Raw genomic sequence first — 14,194 nt, 5'->3', positions numbered from 1 at the left:
AGTGGTAAACCAGTGCATCTTTCAACAACCAACTAGGTACAATTGAACTGCGGTTTCGGAGTGCAGTGAGGGATGGTCGGCTGGACTGCACACACGTGACATGCATCCGTAATACTCCGGCTATCTGCTTGATGAGAACTTGGAGGTCTCTCTCTCCCACAACTACCGAACATGGCCGCAAAGGAGAACACCGACAACTTGAACGGAGCGATGGAACGTAATACTTCCACGGAGAGGTACTGCATTTTCACGCAGACTGAAAAGTGGTGTATTGTGGCAACGGTATCATACGCGGCTTGGTTTTCAACACTGAGCAGCTTCAAATTCTTCCCCGCCATTGATCTCCTATCCGAAGCATTGTCCGTATCTGTTGATCAGATAATCTCACTATCACCGCCTACATGGCCGTAGCGGCCGTTGCTCCGACCCTAGTGAGCGATACAGCTGATGTTCTTGGTCGAAGGCCTGTTTACCTGGCTAGCTTGACACTATATGCAGCGGCTAATGTTGGTATCGCGCTTTCAAAGTCATATGCCGCGCTGTTGGGACTCCGAGTATTACAGGCATTATCAATCTCAGGTACGGAGGCCGATTCAATCACGCGTTCCTCCGCGTCAAGATGATATACAGTAATCTGATCCATGTTCCTAGGAACAATCTCAACTGCGTACGGCGTGATTACCGATGTCGCGTCGCCTGCCGAGAGAGGAACTTTTGCCAGCGTAATGGCGTTCGCGTGAGTTTTGCCACATTTCAGAAGGCAAAGAAGAGCATGTATACTAATGTCTGGTTACCAGAATCACAATTGCCCCAAGCTTTGGTCCCATTCTTAGCGGGAGCATATCCTATGCTGCAGGCTGGACATGGATATTCTGGTTTCTCTCCATTGCAGCCGGCCTATGCTTAGCTATCATGGTATTCCTACTCCCAGAGACATCACGGAATGTGGTAGGCAACGATTCGATACCTCCACCCAAGCTATTGAGACTACCTTTCCCAAACGTGATGCGTCACTGGAAGCAAGAAGAGAAGTCAGAAAAAGTCGAGAGAAAGCTTCCCAATCCTCTCAAGTCCTTAATGATTCACACTCGAAGAGACAACATGGTAATCGTTCTAGCTTACGGATTGTATTATGTGGTTTACACATGCATGAACGCAGCTCTTTCAGTCTTATTTATTGATATCTACGACCTCAACCAGTGGCAAACAGGCCTAATATACCTTCCTTTTGGTCTCGGAGGAACTGCTTCGGCTTTTATGTCCGGTCCTTTGTTGGATACGGCGTATCGTAGGGCAAGAACGCAACGTGGTCTGCCAAGTGATAGAGTTCTTAGGGACAACCTAGACATTTCTCCAGTTGAGAAGGCTCGCCTAAGTGTTATGTGGGCTCCTATGATCATGACAGTCTGTTCCGTCATGGCATTTGGCTGGGTCTTACACTTTCATCTGGTTTGTCCTCTGCCCTCCCGGACGCCATCTTTCGACAAGAAGTCTGACGTGTCCTAGCATATTGCAATCCCTCTGAGTCTTCAGTTCATTGCAGGCCTAGCAATGCAGCTCGATTCAAGTGTAAAGGCTGTGATGCGAGACTGATCTTTAGTTAAAATTAGGTACTGACGAGACTCCAGGTTTACAACGTACTCCTCGTGGACAAGAATCACCGAACACCAGCAGCTGCTACTGCATCAAGCAACATTGTGAGGTGCGCCTTGGCAGCGATCACAGTGTCCTTTCTGCAACGTCTGATAGATTCTTTGGGAATTGGCTGGACATTCACATTCATGAGCGGCCTATGTGTTATAAGTACAGGGCTTTTCTTGGTAGATTATTATCGAGGAACAGTTTGGAGACAGCAAGCTCTCGGTCTGACGATATCTCAAGAGGACCACTCAAGGGATGAAGGGCGAAGTGGATATCAGGCATCAGATCACGAAAACCCCGTTTCAGGAGCCTTTATCTGTACTCGCGAGAGGAGCGGGAATTGATGTCTGGATGTTTCGATGGGTACGGAAAAGATATCTCCAGCCTTCTTCACCATTATTGTGTGTCGTGGCAGGACGACGCGTCTGAGATTCAATTCCGCGAACACCATTAGACGCTCTAGGTTTAGCCTGGCCGTACTTCCCAGGCAATCTCGGGTTTCATCCCCCGAGATATGTCTGATTTGGGGCAGCACAGAAGGTCAGTTGTCCTGCCTTGGCAAGTCTGCTGATGATCATTTGCCTCTCCTGGATACTCGTGCCGCGCTGGTGGCTCACATACCGCAGGGCGGAAGATAAGCTGCAATTACCCCGCACTAGATTCCGTTTGACCTTTTGCCTTTTCGGTCCCTTGACGCCAACAGCCTATTATTGCGAGTAACTCACAGAGAGAGAGGGAGATGGCGCCCGCCGAACCTCCAATTGATGAACATGAGCCCACCATAATAATTTGCTTAGCTTTCACTCAATTAGGGCTGTCGGGGGTGAGAAAATGCGTGCGTCTTGAAATGGTGTCCTGTCAAATTTCAAGGCTCATAAATCATGGCCAGGCTGCACTAGGCTCAGGGCATGAGCTAGAGGTGTGGCCTGTCTTAACACCAAGCGTACCGTTCCGAAGGTATCGCGTGCGGCCCCTGTTACATCTTGTCTTTTGTCGTGGATGCAATGGTTTGAGCGCTTGGCCCAATATCCTCATTGCACTCGGCGTTGGAACCTGCACATGTGGCAATTACCGCCAGTCACATTGTGTTAGCTTATCTCACAGCCACTGCTGAACACCAGACTCTACCAGAGAAGGCCCACTGACTTCAAGGGTTTAAAAGACATCAGTGGCCGATACAACGGGGGGCTGTTTTTATTTTTTATTTTTTTTTTAGCTTTGTTTTGCCTTTCCCACGTCCTTAGTTAGGAAGGTCACTCGCCTTGATGTTTGTCAGCCCGCTCAAGCGCTCGTATTTCACAATTATCAGGCAAACATGCAAGGGAGTACACGCATCCTCCTGGCCTTCGGAAGGCCGAGACAGGAACGTGCCATTTTGGGATTCGCCTGTCATAAGTGTCATGACCTAGGGTAGCGCAATGATTTTCCCACTAGATATCTTCATCGGTGCAAGTAGGACTTTCTTTCCAAAGTCAGGAGGGTAATGCCGCAGCCTCTTTCAATTCGATGAAAACTTCTGAGGGACTTTTGAATTATATCGGCGAAACTATGCGTGCCTCTCCCCAACTTACCGGAGATAATCGTCACGGAAGCTACCGGCGCTTGAGAGCAACTCCAAGCATTAACCCAGCTGCGACTTGCTCATGCAGTCACGGTGAAAGCCGACCCATGTCAGCTCGGGTTGCTACCTTGTAGGTGGTGAACCATTGCATAATTCGAGGATAGAAGGATTACTTGTGTTTAGGGTGTTCCATGAGAATGCATTGGTATTTGTCTCGATGAGCGCAGCTCGAATGAATGATCTGATCTGTTCGCATTGGATTCTACGAGAAGTAATTCCATTGTCATTGAAACATTTCCAGAAGTCTTCATGCATTCCCTGGCTACAATTGCTTCTTTGCTAGCGAAGCATAGTTCGGCGAAATGCTAATGTTTCTGTCCGGGTCGTACTTCTCCAAAGTATCTAATGGGGCGTATTTCTCACAGAGATAGAGAATATCGTTCAAGGCCCTATACCGTATGGGTCAGTCGTTGCACTCAAATACTAACAGAGACACTAACAATCCCCTAGTGATGTTGCCTGCATGGCCTGCGGAATAGTTGAAGTGTGTGTGAATGCTGTATAGCCGGTTGCGGTCATCCCACTCCTCAGCAGGATCAGAGGGTTCAATGTGACGTTGGTAGAAACGCATATACGTTGGGGAGTTGAAGTAGTATGCCCAAATACATCTCCAGGTCCCGAACTCGAACTCGTTATGTCCATACGTGCTACCCGCGTCGAAAACGAGGCTGTTCCCTGTCTCCATGTCAATACCCACGTTTCGCTCCCACAAATCGCCATGAATCAGAGTTGGTTTTATGTTCCGCCCATTGGACTGCAGTGCCCCAAGAAGCCGCGGAATCACGGCCTCGACTAGTTGCTGGGAAGCTGCATCTAACTCAGGCCATGATCCGTTCGTCTCAGTATCATACCGGAGGACGTCCTGGAGCTGGGCCGTGAAAGATTCTACCCAGCTTGGAGTCCATGTGACTGTGTGCTCCATAATACCGGAGACTACCGGCACAGGGAACCCAAATTTTCCGTTGGGGGAAATGGCGTTCTGGTGCAGCGTGACCAGCTTGGCCATTATCTCCTCAGGCTCTGGTGCCGTGGAAAAGTCCATGTCGTGGAAATCGCCGATGAAGAAGTAGTATTGTGTGAAGTTGCTCTTGTCCATGTACTCGCCCCATCCAGACGGCTTGGGTGTAAAGCCGGAGACGATGGAATCAATGATGGACGCAGAACGAAATTCTCCCTCTGCCATAGGCTTCGCTCCTTTTCCTGTGGCAACCTACAGGGCGTCAGAAACTGGTCAGCTCACATCACCTCAGATGTCGCCGATACTAGCAGAAGCCCATCGTCTTACCTTGAGAAAATAACGCTTCGAATTGCCGTCAGGTAAGAGCGCGGTGACTTTCGCAGTCTTCGTCCAGGTCGAGAGGCCACAGGTTTCTGATGACACAACCCTGGTACCTACTGGCAGAACTGTAATACGGCTGTGAGTTTCGGGAGAGACTAGGAAAATGGTCCAGCCATGCGCACCTTTCAGGACCGCCCTGTGCAGAGGAAAGCTCCCTTGAATGCCTTCTACATAGTCGGACAATTCCCTTCCGGGTCCAGAGAAGGACCCGTTCTGCATTGTCGATTGCAAAACCTCCATGGCTGATAGCACAGATCTTCGAGATTCTCCTTGCTGAGAACTTACAAAGTCCTGTTATGTTACGAGACTTTGAATTTACCAATGGAGGAGATATCACTGGTATAATACGGGTGTGTCTGGTAGATAGTTGGTCAAGAAAACAGGGCGATGTCGCCTCCTGTCGAGACATTTTAGCGCTGACCAGAGCCCGCAGATAAGCGCTGCAAACTTATCAGGTACCCAGCCTCGATTTGCACTTTCTATCTACCTTACAGGTAGGTGGTCCGCGGCGCAGGTGAGGCATCCGGCGGGATTGACGTTGCGACCCTGTGGATCGCCCTGGCCAAGCCATCAGGTTCCAGGTTCCAAGGCATGTGGCGTGGTTTGCGACCGATGCAAGCGCATGCTATCGTTTAGATTCTCCGCAGCTACACATCTTTTGGAGAGTCGCATTCTTATCCGCACGGCAATTCGAAAGCGACGGGGAATCACGCATCATGGTCAGTAGCGCCTTGCATCCCTCTGCGGCCCTACAAGATTACTGCAACGACACTAACGAACCTTTCTTATAACAGTTCAAAAAGATTGCCAGTATCGGGAGGAAGGGTACTGGCCGGAGTACAGGCCGGAGTACAGACCACCACGTGCACCCTCTGCCCACATCCCATGATTCAGATGCTGGCTCATCACCTCCATCCGTTTCCGACCATCTGCAAAGGCCGAGTCCATCGCGACTATCGGAAACCGCTCCATACAATGAAGTCGCAGATTTTACTGGATAATTGGGCCTCGGCGTAGTCTATGCCCCTGAAAATGGACACAAGGCCGACATTGTATTCATCCATGGTCTTGGTGGGACCAGTCGACTGACGTGGTCCAAACACAAGAATCCGGAGCTCTTTTGGCCACTTTCTTTTCTACCGCTTGAGCCCGATATTTGTCTGGCCAGGATATTAACCTTCGGATACAATGCGACGTTTAAAAAAGCCGGCAATGTTGGCACTTCAGTGCTGGACTTCGCGAAGGATCTGCTTTTCGACCTCAAATATGCGACGGACAATCAGAAAGACAACTTAGACATAGGCCGGGTAAGTTTCGAACTCAACTCAAGCTACCTTACGGAGACATGGAGACGACTGGCACGTGCTCATTCTTTCCACGTTCAAGGTTCCCTTGATATTCGTTGTTCACAGTATGGGGGGTCTCATTGTGAAGGAGGTAAGCGAAATGGGAACGAGCGCAAAGGCAAACGAAGCATCAAGCTAAACTAATCGCTCTCAGGCCTACATGCAGGGACAGAACGACCCAGAGTACGAGTCCATAGTCAAGTCCATTGCGGCGATCATATTTCTCGCAACACCACATCGCGGGACAAACCTGGCTCAGACATTGAATCGCATACTGCGGTCGAGCATGATCACCGACTCGAAGCAGTACATCGCTGATCTAGCCAAGAACTCCCTGACGCTGCAAAAGATCAATGAACAGTTCCGACACATCGCACCCAAACTTGACATCGTTTCCTTCTACGAAAGTCAGCCGACTTCGGTTGGATTGAACCATCGTGTTGTGAGTTGTCTGCACTAGAGTCCCCGTTGCCCATTAGGATTTGAGAATGTCTCTGACGCTGCCAAGATGGTCTTAGAGAAGGATTCCTCTGTGCTTGGTTACCCTGGAGAGATATCGAAAGCCTTGAACGCAGATCACCATGGTGTATGCAAATACGAGAGTCCAAGAGATCCCAACTACATCACCGTCCGGAATGTCCTCAAGTCATTGGTTAGCAAGCTTATCTCAACGAGCAAGTCCAAGAAGGCAGTAGCAACAACCCGAAGGGAATCTTTAGATCTAAAGTCTCTGCTTGCTATTACTGACATTCCTGCTACCGACTACGTCTTTTATCGGGATCAGTGGGTCGAAGGAACGAGCAACTGGATTTTACAGAATGATTCGTATCAGGAATGGCTCGAATCGGACTCTGGGTCTCATGTTCTCTGGCTCAGTGGCGGCGCTGCGGCGGGAAAGTCGGTCCTATCCTCATTCATCGTGAACAGTCTCGTGGAGTCCGGTGCGTGTTGCCAGTACTTTTTCGTCAGGTTCGGGGACCAGAAGAAGCGAACTCTCAGTCTGATGCTACGCTCAATTGCCTATCAAGCGGCCCAGAAAATCCCTGATTTCTTGGCAAAGGTCAATGAGCTCGTGGATGAGGGAATCAATTTTGAAGTCGCCGATCCGCGCACCATTTGGGACCGCATCTTCAAATCCATTCTGTTCACCATCGACTTCCAGGAACCGCTGTACTGGATAATCGATGGGCTCGACGAAGCGGATAACCCCCGTGCGGTTATTAGGCTGTTAACGGATATCTCTTCGTCATCGGTGCCAATCCGAGTGCTTCTTACCAGCCGGAAAACCTCGGAGATCGCGGCAGCTTTCCAAAAGATCCCCGAGTCCCTCAATCTTGCTTCGATAAGCGTTGACGGCCACGAAGAAGATCTGCGTCGCTACGTAGACCAGGAGCTAAGCATGCCAGGAGATGATGGGTTCAAACGGGAAATACAACGGCGAATCGTCGAAGGAGCCCAAAACAACTTTCTCGTGAGTATTACATCCAACGTGTGTGACAATTTACTAATACTTTCGTTATCCAGTGGGTGCGTCTGGCAGTTGGCAAGGTCAACTCATGTCACAGAAAGGCTGACGTTGAGCTGGCACTTCAACAACTTCCAGTTGGCATGGAAGGACTTTACGATCGTATGGCAGCAACTATTACGAAAAACCCGTCCCGCTCGGACAAATCTTTGGCTACCAGCATTCTTCAATGTGTTGCTTGTTCCTTACGAGTTCTCACCGTAGTTGAGCTGTCCTATGCACTGGATGAGGATACTTCTGAGGTCCTAGATCTCTCCCGGTCCATATTTGACTTGTGCGGAGGCTTCATAGTCGATGACAACAATGGCCATGTTGCCATGATACATCAGACTGCCCGAGAGTACTTATTGACTAGTCAAGCTCGCCCTTTCCATATCGATAGGAACATAGCTCACACCCAACTGTTTCAAAGTTGCATACGCTGTCTTATGACGATCGGTCTCCGGGCCAAGATCAATCGAAATCAGACGCCAGACTTTCTCGACTATGCTGCGAGCTCCTGGTCCTCACACCTGGCATCCACCTCCGCAGACTCTGAAGAAGTGAGCGAGATTCTGAAGAAGTTCTTGACCGGGAACTGGGTCTTAGCATGGATCCACTTTCTGGCGGCCAAGCAGCAGCTCCAAATTGTCATCCAAGTTTCCAGACATCTCTCGAAGTATACCGAAAAACGAAGACAAACCTATTCCGGAACGCAGACAGAAATGAGCACTCAACTTGGTAGCCTGGAGCTCATTGACAACTGGGCAATCGATCTCATCAAAGTTCTTGGCAAATTTGGCAACACTTTGCGACGGAACCCAGAATCTATATACAAGATCATTCCCCCCTTTTGCCCCAAGAATTCCGCCATATACCAGCTCTTCGGCAAAGCCGAGTCTAAAACCCTCGCAATTTCAGGCGTCTCAGCGACGAATTGGGATGATTCTCTTGCTCGCATATCACCAGGGCTTGGGTATGCCTCATCCATCTGCGCAGCAGGATCTCAGATCGCGATTCTATCCTCTTTGGGTAACGTTTCAGTTTACGATGCTTCCACATTCGAAGAAGCCGTATCCAGTCCGATCATGCACAAAGAGCGGGTATACCGATTTGAGCTCAAATAGCTCTGCAACCCTAATGGCGACCTATGGCTATCGCACGATCAAGATTTGGGAAGTAGCCACAGGGATTTGTAAATTGTCGGTAGACAATATCGAGTCGCAGCCTACACCGCTGACCATGCTGTTTCGCAACAACAACACATCGCTGATTGTAGGGTCGGACGATGGACGTATTCGATCACTCGACTTGACTCTTCCGAGTCCAACCTGGCAGCTCGTGGCAGAGCTTGAGGAGACCGAACTTGATGGTCACTTTCTGAATGCCTCAAACTACATGGCTCTGAATCGAGATGGCACCTTGATTGCAGCGGCTTATCGAGGATATCCATTCTCGGCATGGGTTATTGAGGGCTCCGAACACATTGGGTACTGTTGGCGCACGCGAGAAACATTCGCCCGAGGTGAAGTGATTGCTGCAGCATGGCATCCTCACTCCCCTGAGGTTATTGGTCTCTATCTCGAAGGCGTGGTCTTTAAGTGGAGTCCATACGAAAACGAGGTGGAAGAGATATCTGCTGGAGCATCCAGGCTCGCATTGAGCAAGGACGGAGAGCTCTTTGCAACAGGAGACGTCCACGGGACGGTCAAGGTGTACATAACGTCTGGGCTTTCCCTCCTATACCAACTGGCTTCCCAGGATACCGTACTGGATCTTTCATTCAGTCCGGATCTTCATCGATTCTACGACATCCGTGGCCACTATGGAAATGCTTGGGAACCCAACGTTCTCTTGAAGTACGCGACACGCACTGGTTTGAACGACATCGACGGCGGCAGCGAAACAGAAAGTCTTCAGGCATCAACCACGTCTACGAATGCGTCTCTTCGCGTTGACTCCATCACGGTCGTCGCAGCATCGCCTGCAGGGCGATTGTATTGCTACGGGACAGAGAGGGGAACCGTGGTTCTGTACGACATGCAGTTGAAGAAACTAGCCGAAATTCACGCCGCTAGAGGATTTCTCAGCATAGAACAAATTGTGTGGAGCAGCGATGGGCGATGGATTTGCTTCTGTGACTCAAGTAAGAAGATGTTCATCATAGCGGTGAAGACGTTGACGGGGATGGCAGATCCCGCCGTTGAAAACAAGGGAGAGCTGCCGATGAAGAATGTGGCTAAAGGACCCATTCAGCAACTGGTTTTCAATCCCGACTCCAAAAGTCTTTTGGTCCAAGCCGCAACATCATTCCACGTCATCTCACTGGAAGGTCCGCCTAGTGTGACGGATTCTTTGGACGTGTACCAGGCTGAAAGGACAACTATGATACATCCTCAAGACCCGGGGCTTCTCATCGCTTTCGAGCCAAACTTCATCCGAATCTTGGATTGGAAGCTCGGCGAGAAACGAACGCGGGCGATCCAAAGTCTGCTGCTTGGGCTTGGGGACACAACGATGACCGCGAATGTGTGGAAATTCGAAAGGGTACTCGTGACGCACGACAAGGCTCACATTGTAGCTCAAATCCTTGATCTTTCTCTCAATGCTCAAGAGAGAAGGCTCGTTTCCTTTGAGGTTTCAGCACTGTCAGCTCTCTCAACTACTGCCTCGGCCGACAATTTGGCTGCTCAATGCCCGCCCCTGCAGCCGTCAGTCGTGCCGAAAGAGATTTCATCGCAGGTCAATCAGATTCTCTCGTTTCACTCCCATGGTCGCCTTGTTTTCTTGTCTCGAACACTCTCAATCTGCTCCCGGCCGATGTCATTTGGTTCGCGAGGGTCACAACCGACGGCATCAACCCCTGCCGTGAAAGGTGATGGCAATGAACTGAAATCCAACAACTCACACGCGATCGGCGTGGGTGTACCACCGAGCGGGAATGGCTCATCTGCAATCAAAGAGCTTTTTCCACTGCCGGGTGACTGGGTTAGTCGAGATTGTCTCAAGTTATCTAGCATTTGGAAGAAGGAGAGGTCGTTTCTTTGCCCTCGGAATGGGGAGGTAGCTATTGTGAAGTGTGCAGCTTTGGTATAATAGAAAGGTATCCGGTTTTCGTTTGCTTTCGAGAGGCAATGCTTATCAAATCTGTGCCCAACACTGTTGCTTTGGCTTGACACATGCAGTAGTGACATGACGAAGGCCTTGCGAGCACATTGCTAGCCCAGATATTGCCCTCGTAGACCCTTGGACTTATTGACGCGTTCTTCAGCTTACTAGGATGCTGTTGATAGTCCAATTATGGGCTGATGGACTCGGAAAAGCCTAAATTGAAGGCACGCTCGCACTTACGAGCTAGAGGTATGGGGGAGGATTTACTGTCCCTGGAGGTACACAGACGCGCTGTATGTATTCTCTCGTTCCCAGTCATTCTGCCAAAAAAAAAAACAAAGATTGTAGAGGCCAAATAGAGAGTTGGACACTGGTCGTGAGAATCAGATAGGAGTATAAGACTCGCCGGCAACATCGCCGCCATATCCTGACTTAGACTTCGATCTTGTCCGCGTCCCAGTAGCATCTCGCCACCTCGACTCAATTCTACTCTTCAAACCCATCTTAGCACGTCTTCACTTTTCAGGCCCACGCCCACCAACGCCAACCACCATGGCGGCACCCGATATTACGGTAGCCCAAGGCCACCTCAACAAAGTCGATATTGACAGACCCGAGTTCATCAACATGGTGGAAGATGCCAAGGCGAGCAATGAGGCCGACGCACTACTGACGGTCCGCGAGGCTCTCAAGAAGTATAAGGCGGCCATGTTCTGGGCCATGCTTTTATCCGTGGCATTGATCATGGAGGGCTTTGACGGCAACATGGTAATGCCTTTGAAGAAACACCCTTCGTCCCACCTCCCTCCTCCCCCAATTATCTTCTTATTGCGCTTTACTGACATACAAGTCATCTCCTAGATGAGTTCGTTCTATGGGCAGGCGCAGTTTCAGGCGCGCTTCGGCACCTACAATGAACGTGAGGGCAAGAACCTCATCCCGACAGAGTGGCAGACAGGCCTTTCCAACACATCTGCAGTCTCCCAGCTACTCGGTCTCGTTATCAACGCCTGGGCGCAGGACAAGTTCGGATCCCGCAAAACGCTCATGTTCTTCATATTCGTCATGGCGCTCGCCCTTTTTATCCCTTTCTTCTCTCACAGCCTGCCGGTCCTGGCCGTTGGTCAGTTTGCCTACGGCATCCCGTGGGGAGTTTTCCAGGTAGGAGACGTGACGTATGACAACTTGGGCCGGATAGCCTGACTGACGTGATGTACAGACGCGAATGCTAGAGTGGAATTGGGGCGCCAAAGCTCATGTGCCCTTTTCAGACTTTTGCCATGCCCTGAATCCTTGAGACGGCGAGGACTCCTACAAGATGTTCCTGCACTGACTACTTTGAATCATATCTACGGGTTTCCAACGTCTGGAAGAAGTCTTCTGTTTTGCAGAATCTGGGGAGCGCCAGCTTACCATCCTTTCGATGTATAAATTTCTCGCGCATCTAGCTCTATGGCACTCATTTTCTCAGTAAGTGTCATCAACTACATGAACGTGGTCTATCAAACCTCTACTGACGCGTCAAATTAGTACCAAAAAATAGCCATCCAAAACGAGCAGACGAATGGCAACCGCTTTCGTAGCTCGTCATCCTCCCGTCTCTTCTCAAAATCGGAAGCGATCAATAGGATTGGAACTATTCAAGGCCACCTGCTCTCAACAAGCTACACCCGACGAGTACCTGATGGCCGCATCGATCAAGAAGAATGCCCGTCTACGGCCTCCCCGAATACTCCAGCTAAAGCGACTCACAGCGCACGGCACAGGGTATGGTTGACTGAAGTCTGGCAAGGTACTGGTACCGACGATCTGGAAGTCAAAAATGACAATCCAAAAGACCAAGTAGACTCACTGTACATTGACTGCGTCTAGCGTTGACTTGACCCTCTTGTCCTGCCAAGCTGAAGATCAGTGACGAGGCTGTTGAGAACTCAACCCTGGTGACTTTCGCGTTAACCTTATTTTGATCGGCAAACCCCACATCTCCGAGGAATCGAAATTGACGATGCACGTCAGCACACGCGCTTGCGCCCTGCTTGAACATAAAAGACGAGCGCATGGATAAACACGAGGCAATGGAGATCGGTAAGCACTGGAGGATGCCGGCGCCATGGCCCGTCAGCCTCGAAACTTGCACCCAGAATAGATGCCATTGTCAGCTGGGTGAACCGTTGCCGCTTTACCGAAGGCAATCTGCGGCTACTTTTTAGTTCCCGCCATCTGCCTTACTACATGTACTTGCGCTTTGCTTTCAATAGCTCTCAGATGTGACGTTGCTACCTCCTGCCCTGCTGCTCCTTAGTCCGCTGCGACGCTTGTGTCCAACTATGGTCCACGTAGGTCCACGCAACATGTGTGTGTTTTTGTCAAACGGGGGGATTCGAAGAAACCACTACCAATTGGGCCGTACCGAACACGACTGCGCCAGTTGGAACCGGGCCCCGGGGGGGCAGGCAGCGGTTCCATTCCTCAGCTGTCATCGGGCAACTAGCGTCGACGGACACGGGGGAGAGCAACGGTGAGAGTGACATCACATGTGAGACCTTCATTCCCTCTACTGCCGATACGAGGTTTCGCGCACGGGGACCACACCTCACCGCTAATGCTTCTTACGAGATCGGCATCGTTGGGCGGTTGATCTTTCATGCCCCACGTCTCGCGTGCGGCGTGGCGTGGCCATTGTCACGATGTTTGCGCAGCTTTTCAATGTTTCTAGGGAGGAAGTTCTCCTTGTATTTATTGAGACACAAGTCCCCACCGCTTTGCAGGGTCTGAATCAGTCTCTCACCGCGCACACAAGATTCACCGACTACAGTGATTATAGAAGCACCATTGTCTTCCCGCAAGCATCTCCCGAATCCTGTCATACATTCCACAAAGTTAGGAAGCCCATAAAAAAGCCAAACTTATCCGCACCGACGTTGGGCCAAAACCTCTCGTCACAAAGACAAAATACCTCACCTGACCCGCCGCAGGCATTCAACTCTTCCCAAACTCAAAATGTATGCCAGCACCTTTATCACCGCCTTCTCCGCCCTCCTGGCCGGCGCCTCCGCCGCGACCATCCCCCTCCGGTGGGCCGGTGTCTCCAATATCGCCGCGATCGCTGAGCGCCGTCAGGCCGACGCCAGCGCCGCCACCACCCCTCCCACAACGACAGGAAACGCCTCTTGGAGCGCGCAAAACTACATCTGGGGCTGCTCGCCCGGCGGCTGCAGCGCCCGCTTCAACATCAGCGCTCCCGCGGGCTACAGCCCCGGCGCGCCCGGCTTCAACGTCGTCTGCAGCCCCATCTACATCCAGCAGGGCTGGCTCCCCTGTCTGAACCCGGACAATAGCCCCCTCGGCGAGGATTCGCAGGTCTTTTCGATTTGGACGGCCGGGCCGGACCGTGAGCGCATGTACCTCGGTGTCGAGCACCTTTACAAGCGTCAGGAAGACGGACTCAGCTGGAATGCTACCGCTGGTACCAATATTCTTCCCGTGCAGAATATGAGCTTCACTTTCCCAGTCAATACTATCGTCGTTCTTGAGTCTTGAGCGGATGGGGCTCGAGATAAGCGATTGGTGTGATCTTCATTCTCAAAAAATGCATGCATTCAGCAGGGAGTTTGGAATATGGACAATTTGTT

At 50.8% G+C, this 14,194-nt stretch overlaps 4 protein-coding genes across 4 annotated transcripts; 3 read left to right on the top strand and 1 right to left on the bottom strand.

Annotated features, from left to right (window-relative positions):
• Positions 1 to 401: 401 nt before the first annotated feature.
• On the top strand, positions 402 to 1,985 carry CORC01_04920 (uncharacterized protein; the record flags this gene model as incomplete). The annotated part of the gene is made up of 5 exons (XM_022616567.1): positions 402 to 579; positions 652 to 736; positions 798 to 1,449; positions 1,507 to 1,569; positions 1,629 to 1,985. The coding sequence occupies 5 exons, from the start codon at positions 402 to 404 to the stop codon at positions 1,983 to 1,985; spliced, it is 1,335 nt and encodes a 444-aa protein (XP_022476929.1).
• A 1,539-nt stretch (positions 1,986 to 3,524) lies between these two features.
• CORC01_04919 (uncharacterized protein) lies at positions 3,525 to 4,841 on the bottom strand (the record flags this gene model as incomplete). The annotated part of the gene is made up of 4 exons (XM_022616566.1): positions 3,525 to 3,651; positions 3,703 to 4,472; positions 4,548 to 4,666; positions 4,724 to 4,841. 4 exons carry the CDS (start codon positions 4,839 to 4,841, stop codon positions 3,525 to 3,527), a joined length of 1,134 nt encoding a protein of 377 aa, XP_022476928.1.
• A 1,173-nt stretch (positions 4,842 to 6,014) lies between these two features.
• Positions 6,015 to 11,765, top strand: CORC01_04918 (NACHT and WD domain-containing protein; the record flags this gene model as incomplete). The annotated part of the gene is made up of 10 exons (XM_022616565.1): positions 6,015 to 6,038; positions 6,102 to 6,389; positions 6,456 to 7,418; positions 7,472 to 7,574; positions 7,677 to 7,812; positions 7,885 to 8,483; positions 8,662 to 10,439; positions 10,745 to 10,811; positions 10,999 to 11,330; positions 11,424 to 11,765. 10 exons carry the CDS (start codon positions 6,015 to 6,017, stop codon positions 11,763 to 11,765), a joined length of 4,632 nt encoding a protein of 1,543 aa, XP_022476927.1.
• Positions 11,766 to 13,562: 1,797 nt separating this feature from the next.
• CORC01_04917 (uncharacterized protein) lies at positions 13,563 to 14,102 on the top strand (the record flags this gene model as incomplete). The annotated part of the gene is made up of 1 exon (XM_022616564.1): positions 13,563 to 14,102. One exon carries the CDS (start codon positions 13,563 to 13,565, stop codon positions 14,100 to 14,102), a length of 540 nt encoding a protein of 179 aa, XP_022476926.1.
• Between the last annotated feature and the right edge of the window lie 92 nt (positions 14,103 to 14,194).

Source organism: Colletotrichum orchidophilum (assembly GCF_001831195.1).
Source record: "Colletotrichum orchidophilum strain IMI 309357 chromosome Unknown Scaffold_33.1, whole genome shotgun sequence".
Classification (NCBI taxonomy): Eukaryota; Fungi; Ascomycota; class Sordariomycetes; order Glomerellales; family Glomerellaceae; genus Colletotrichum; species Colletotrichum orchidophilum.
The sequence above is the reverse complement of the archived record's forward strand: the minus strand, read 5'-3'. Positions and strand labels throughout refer to the sequence as shown.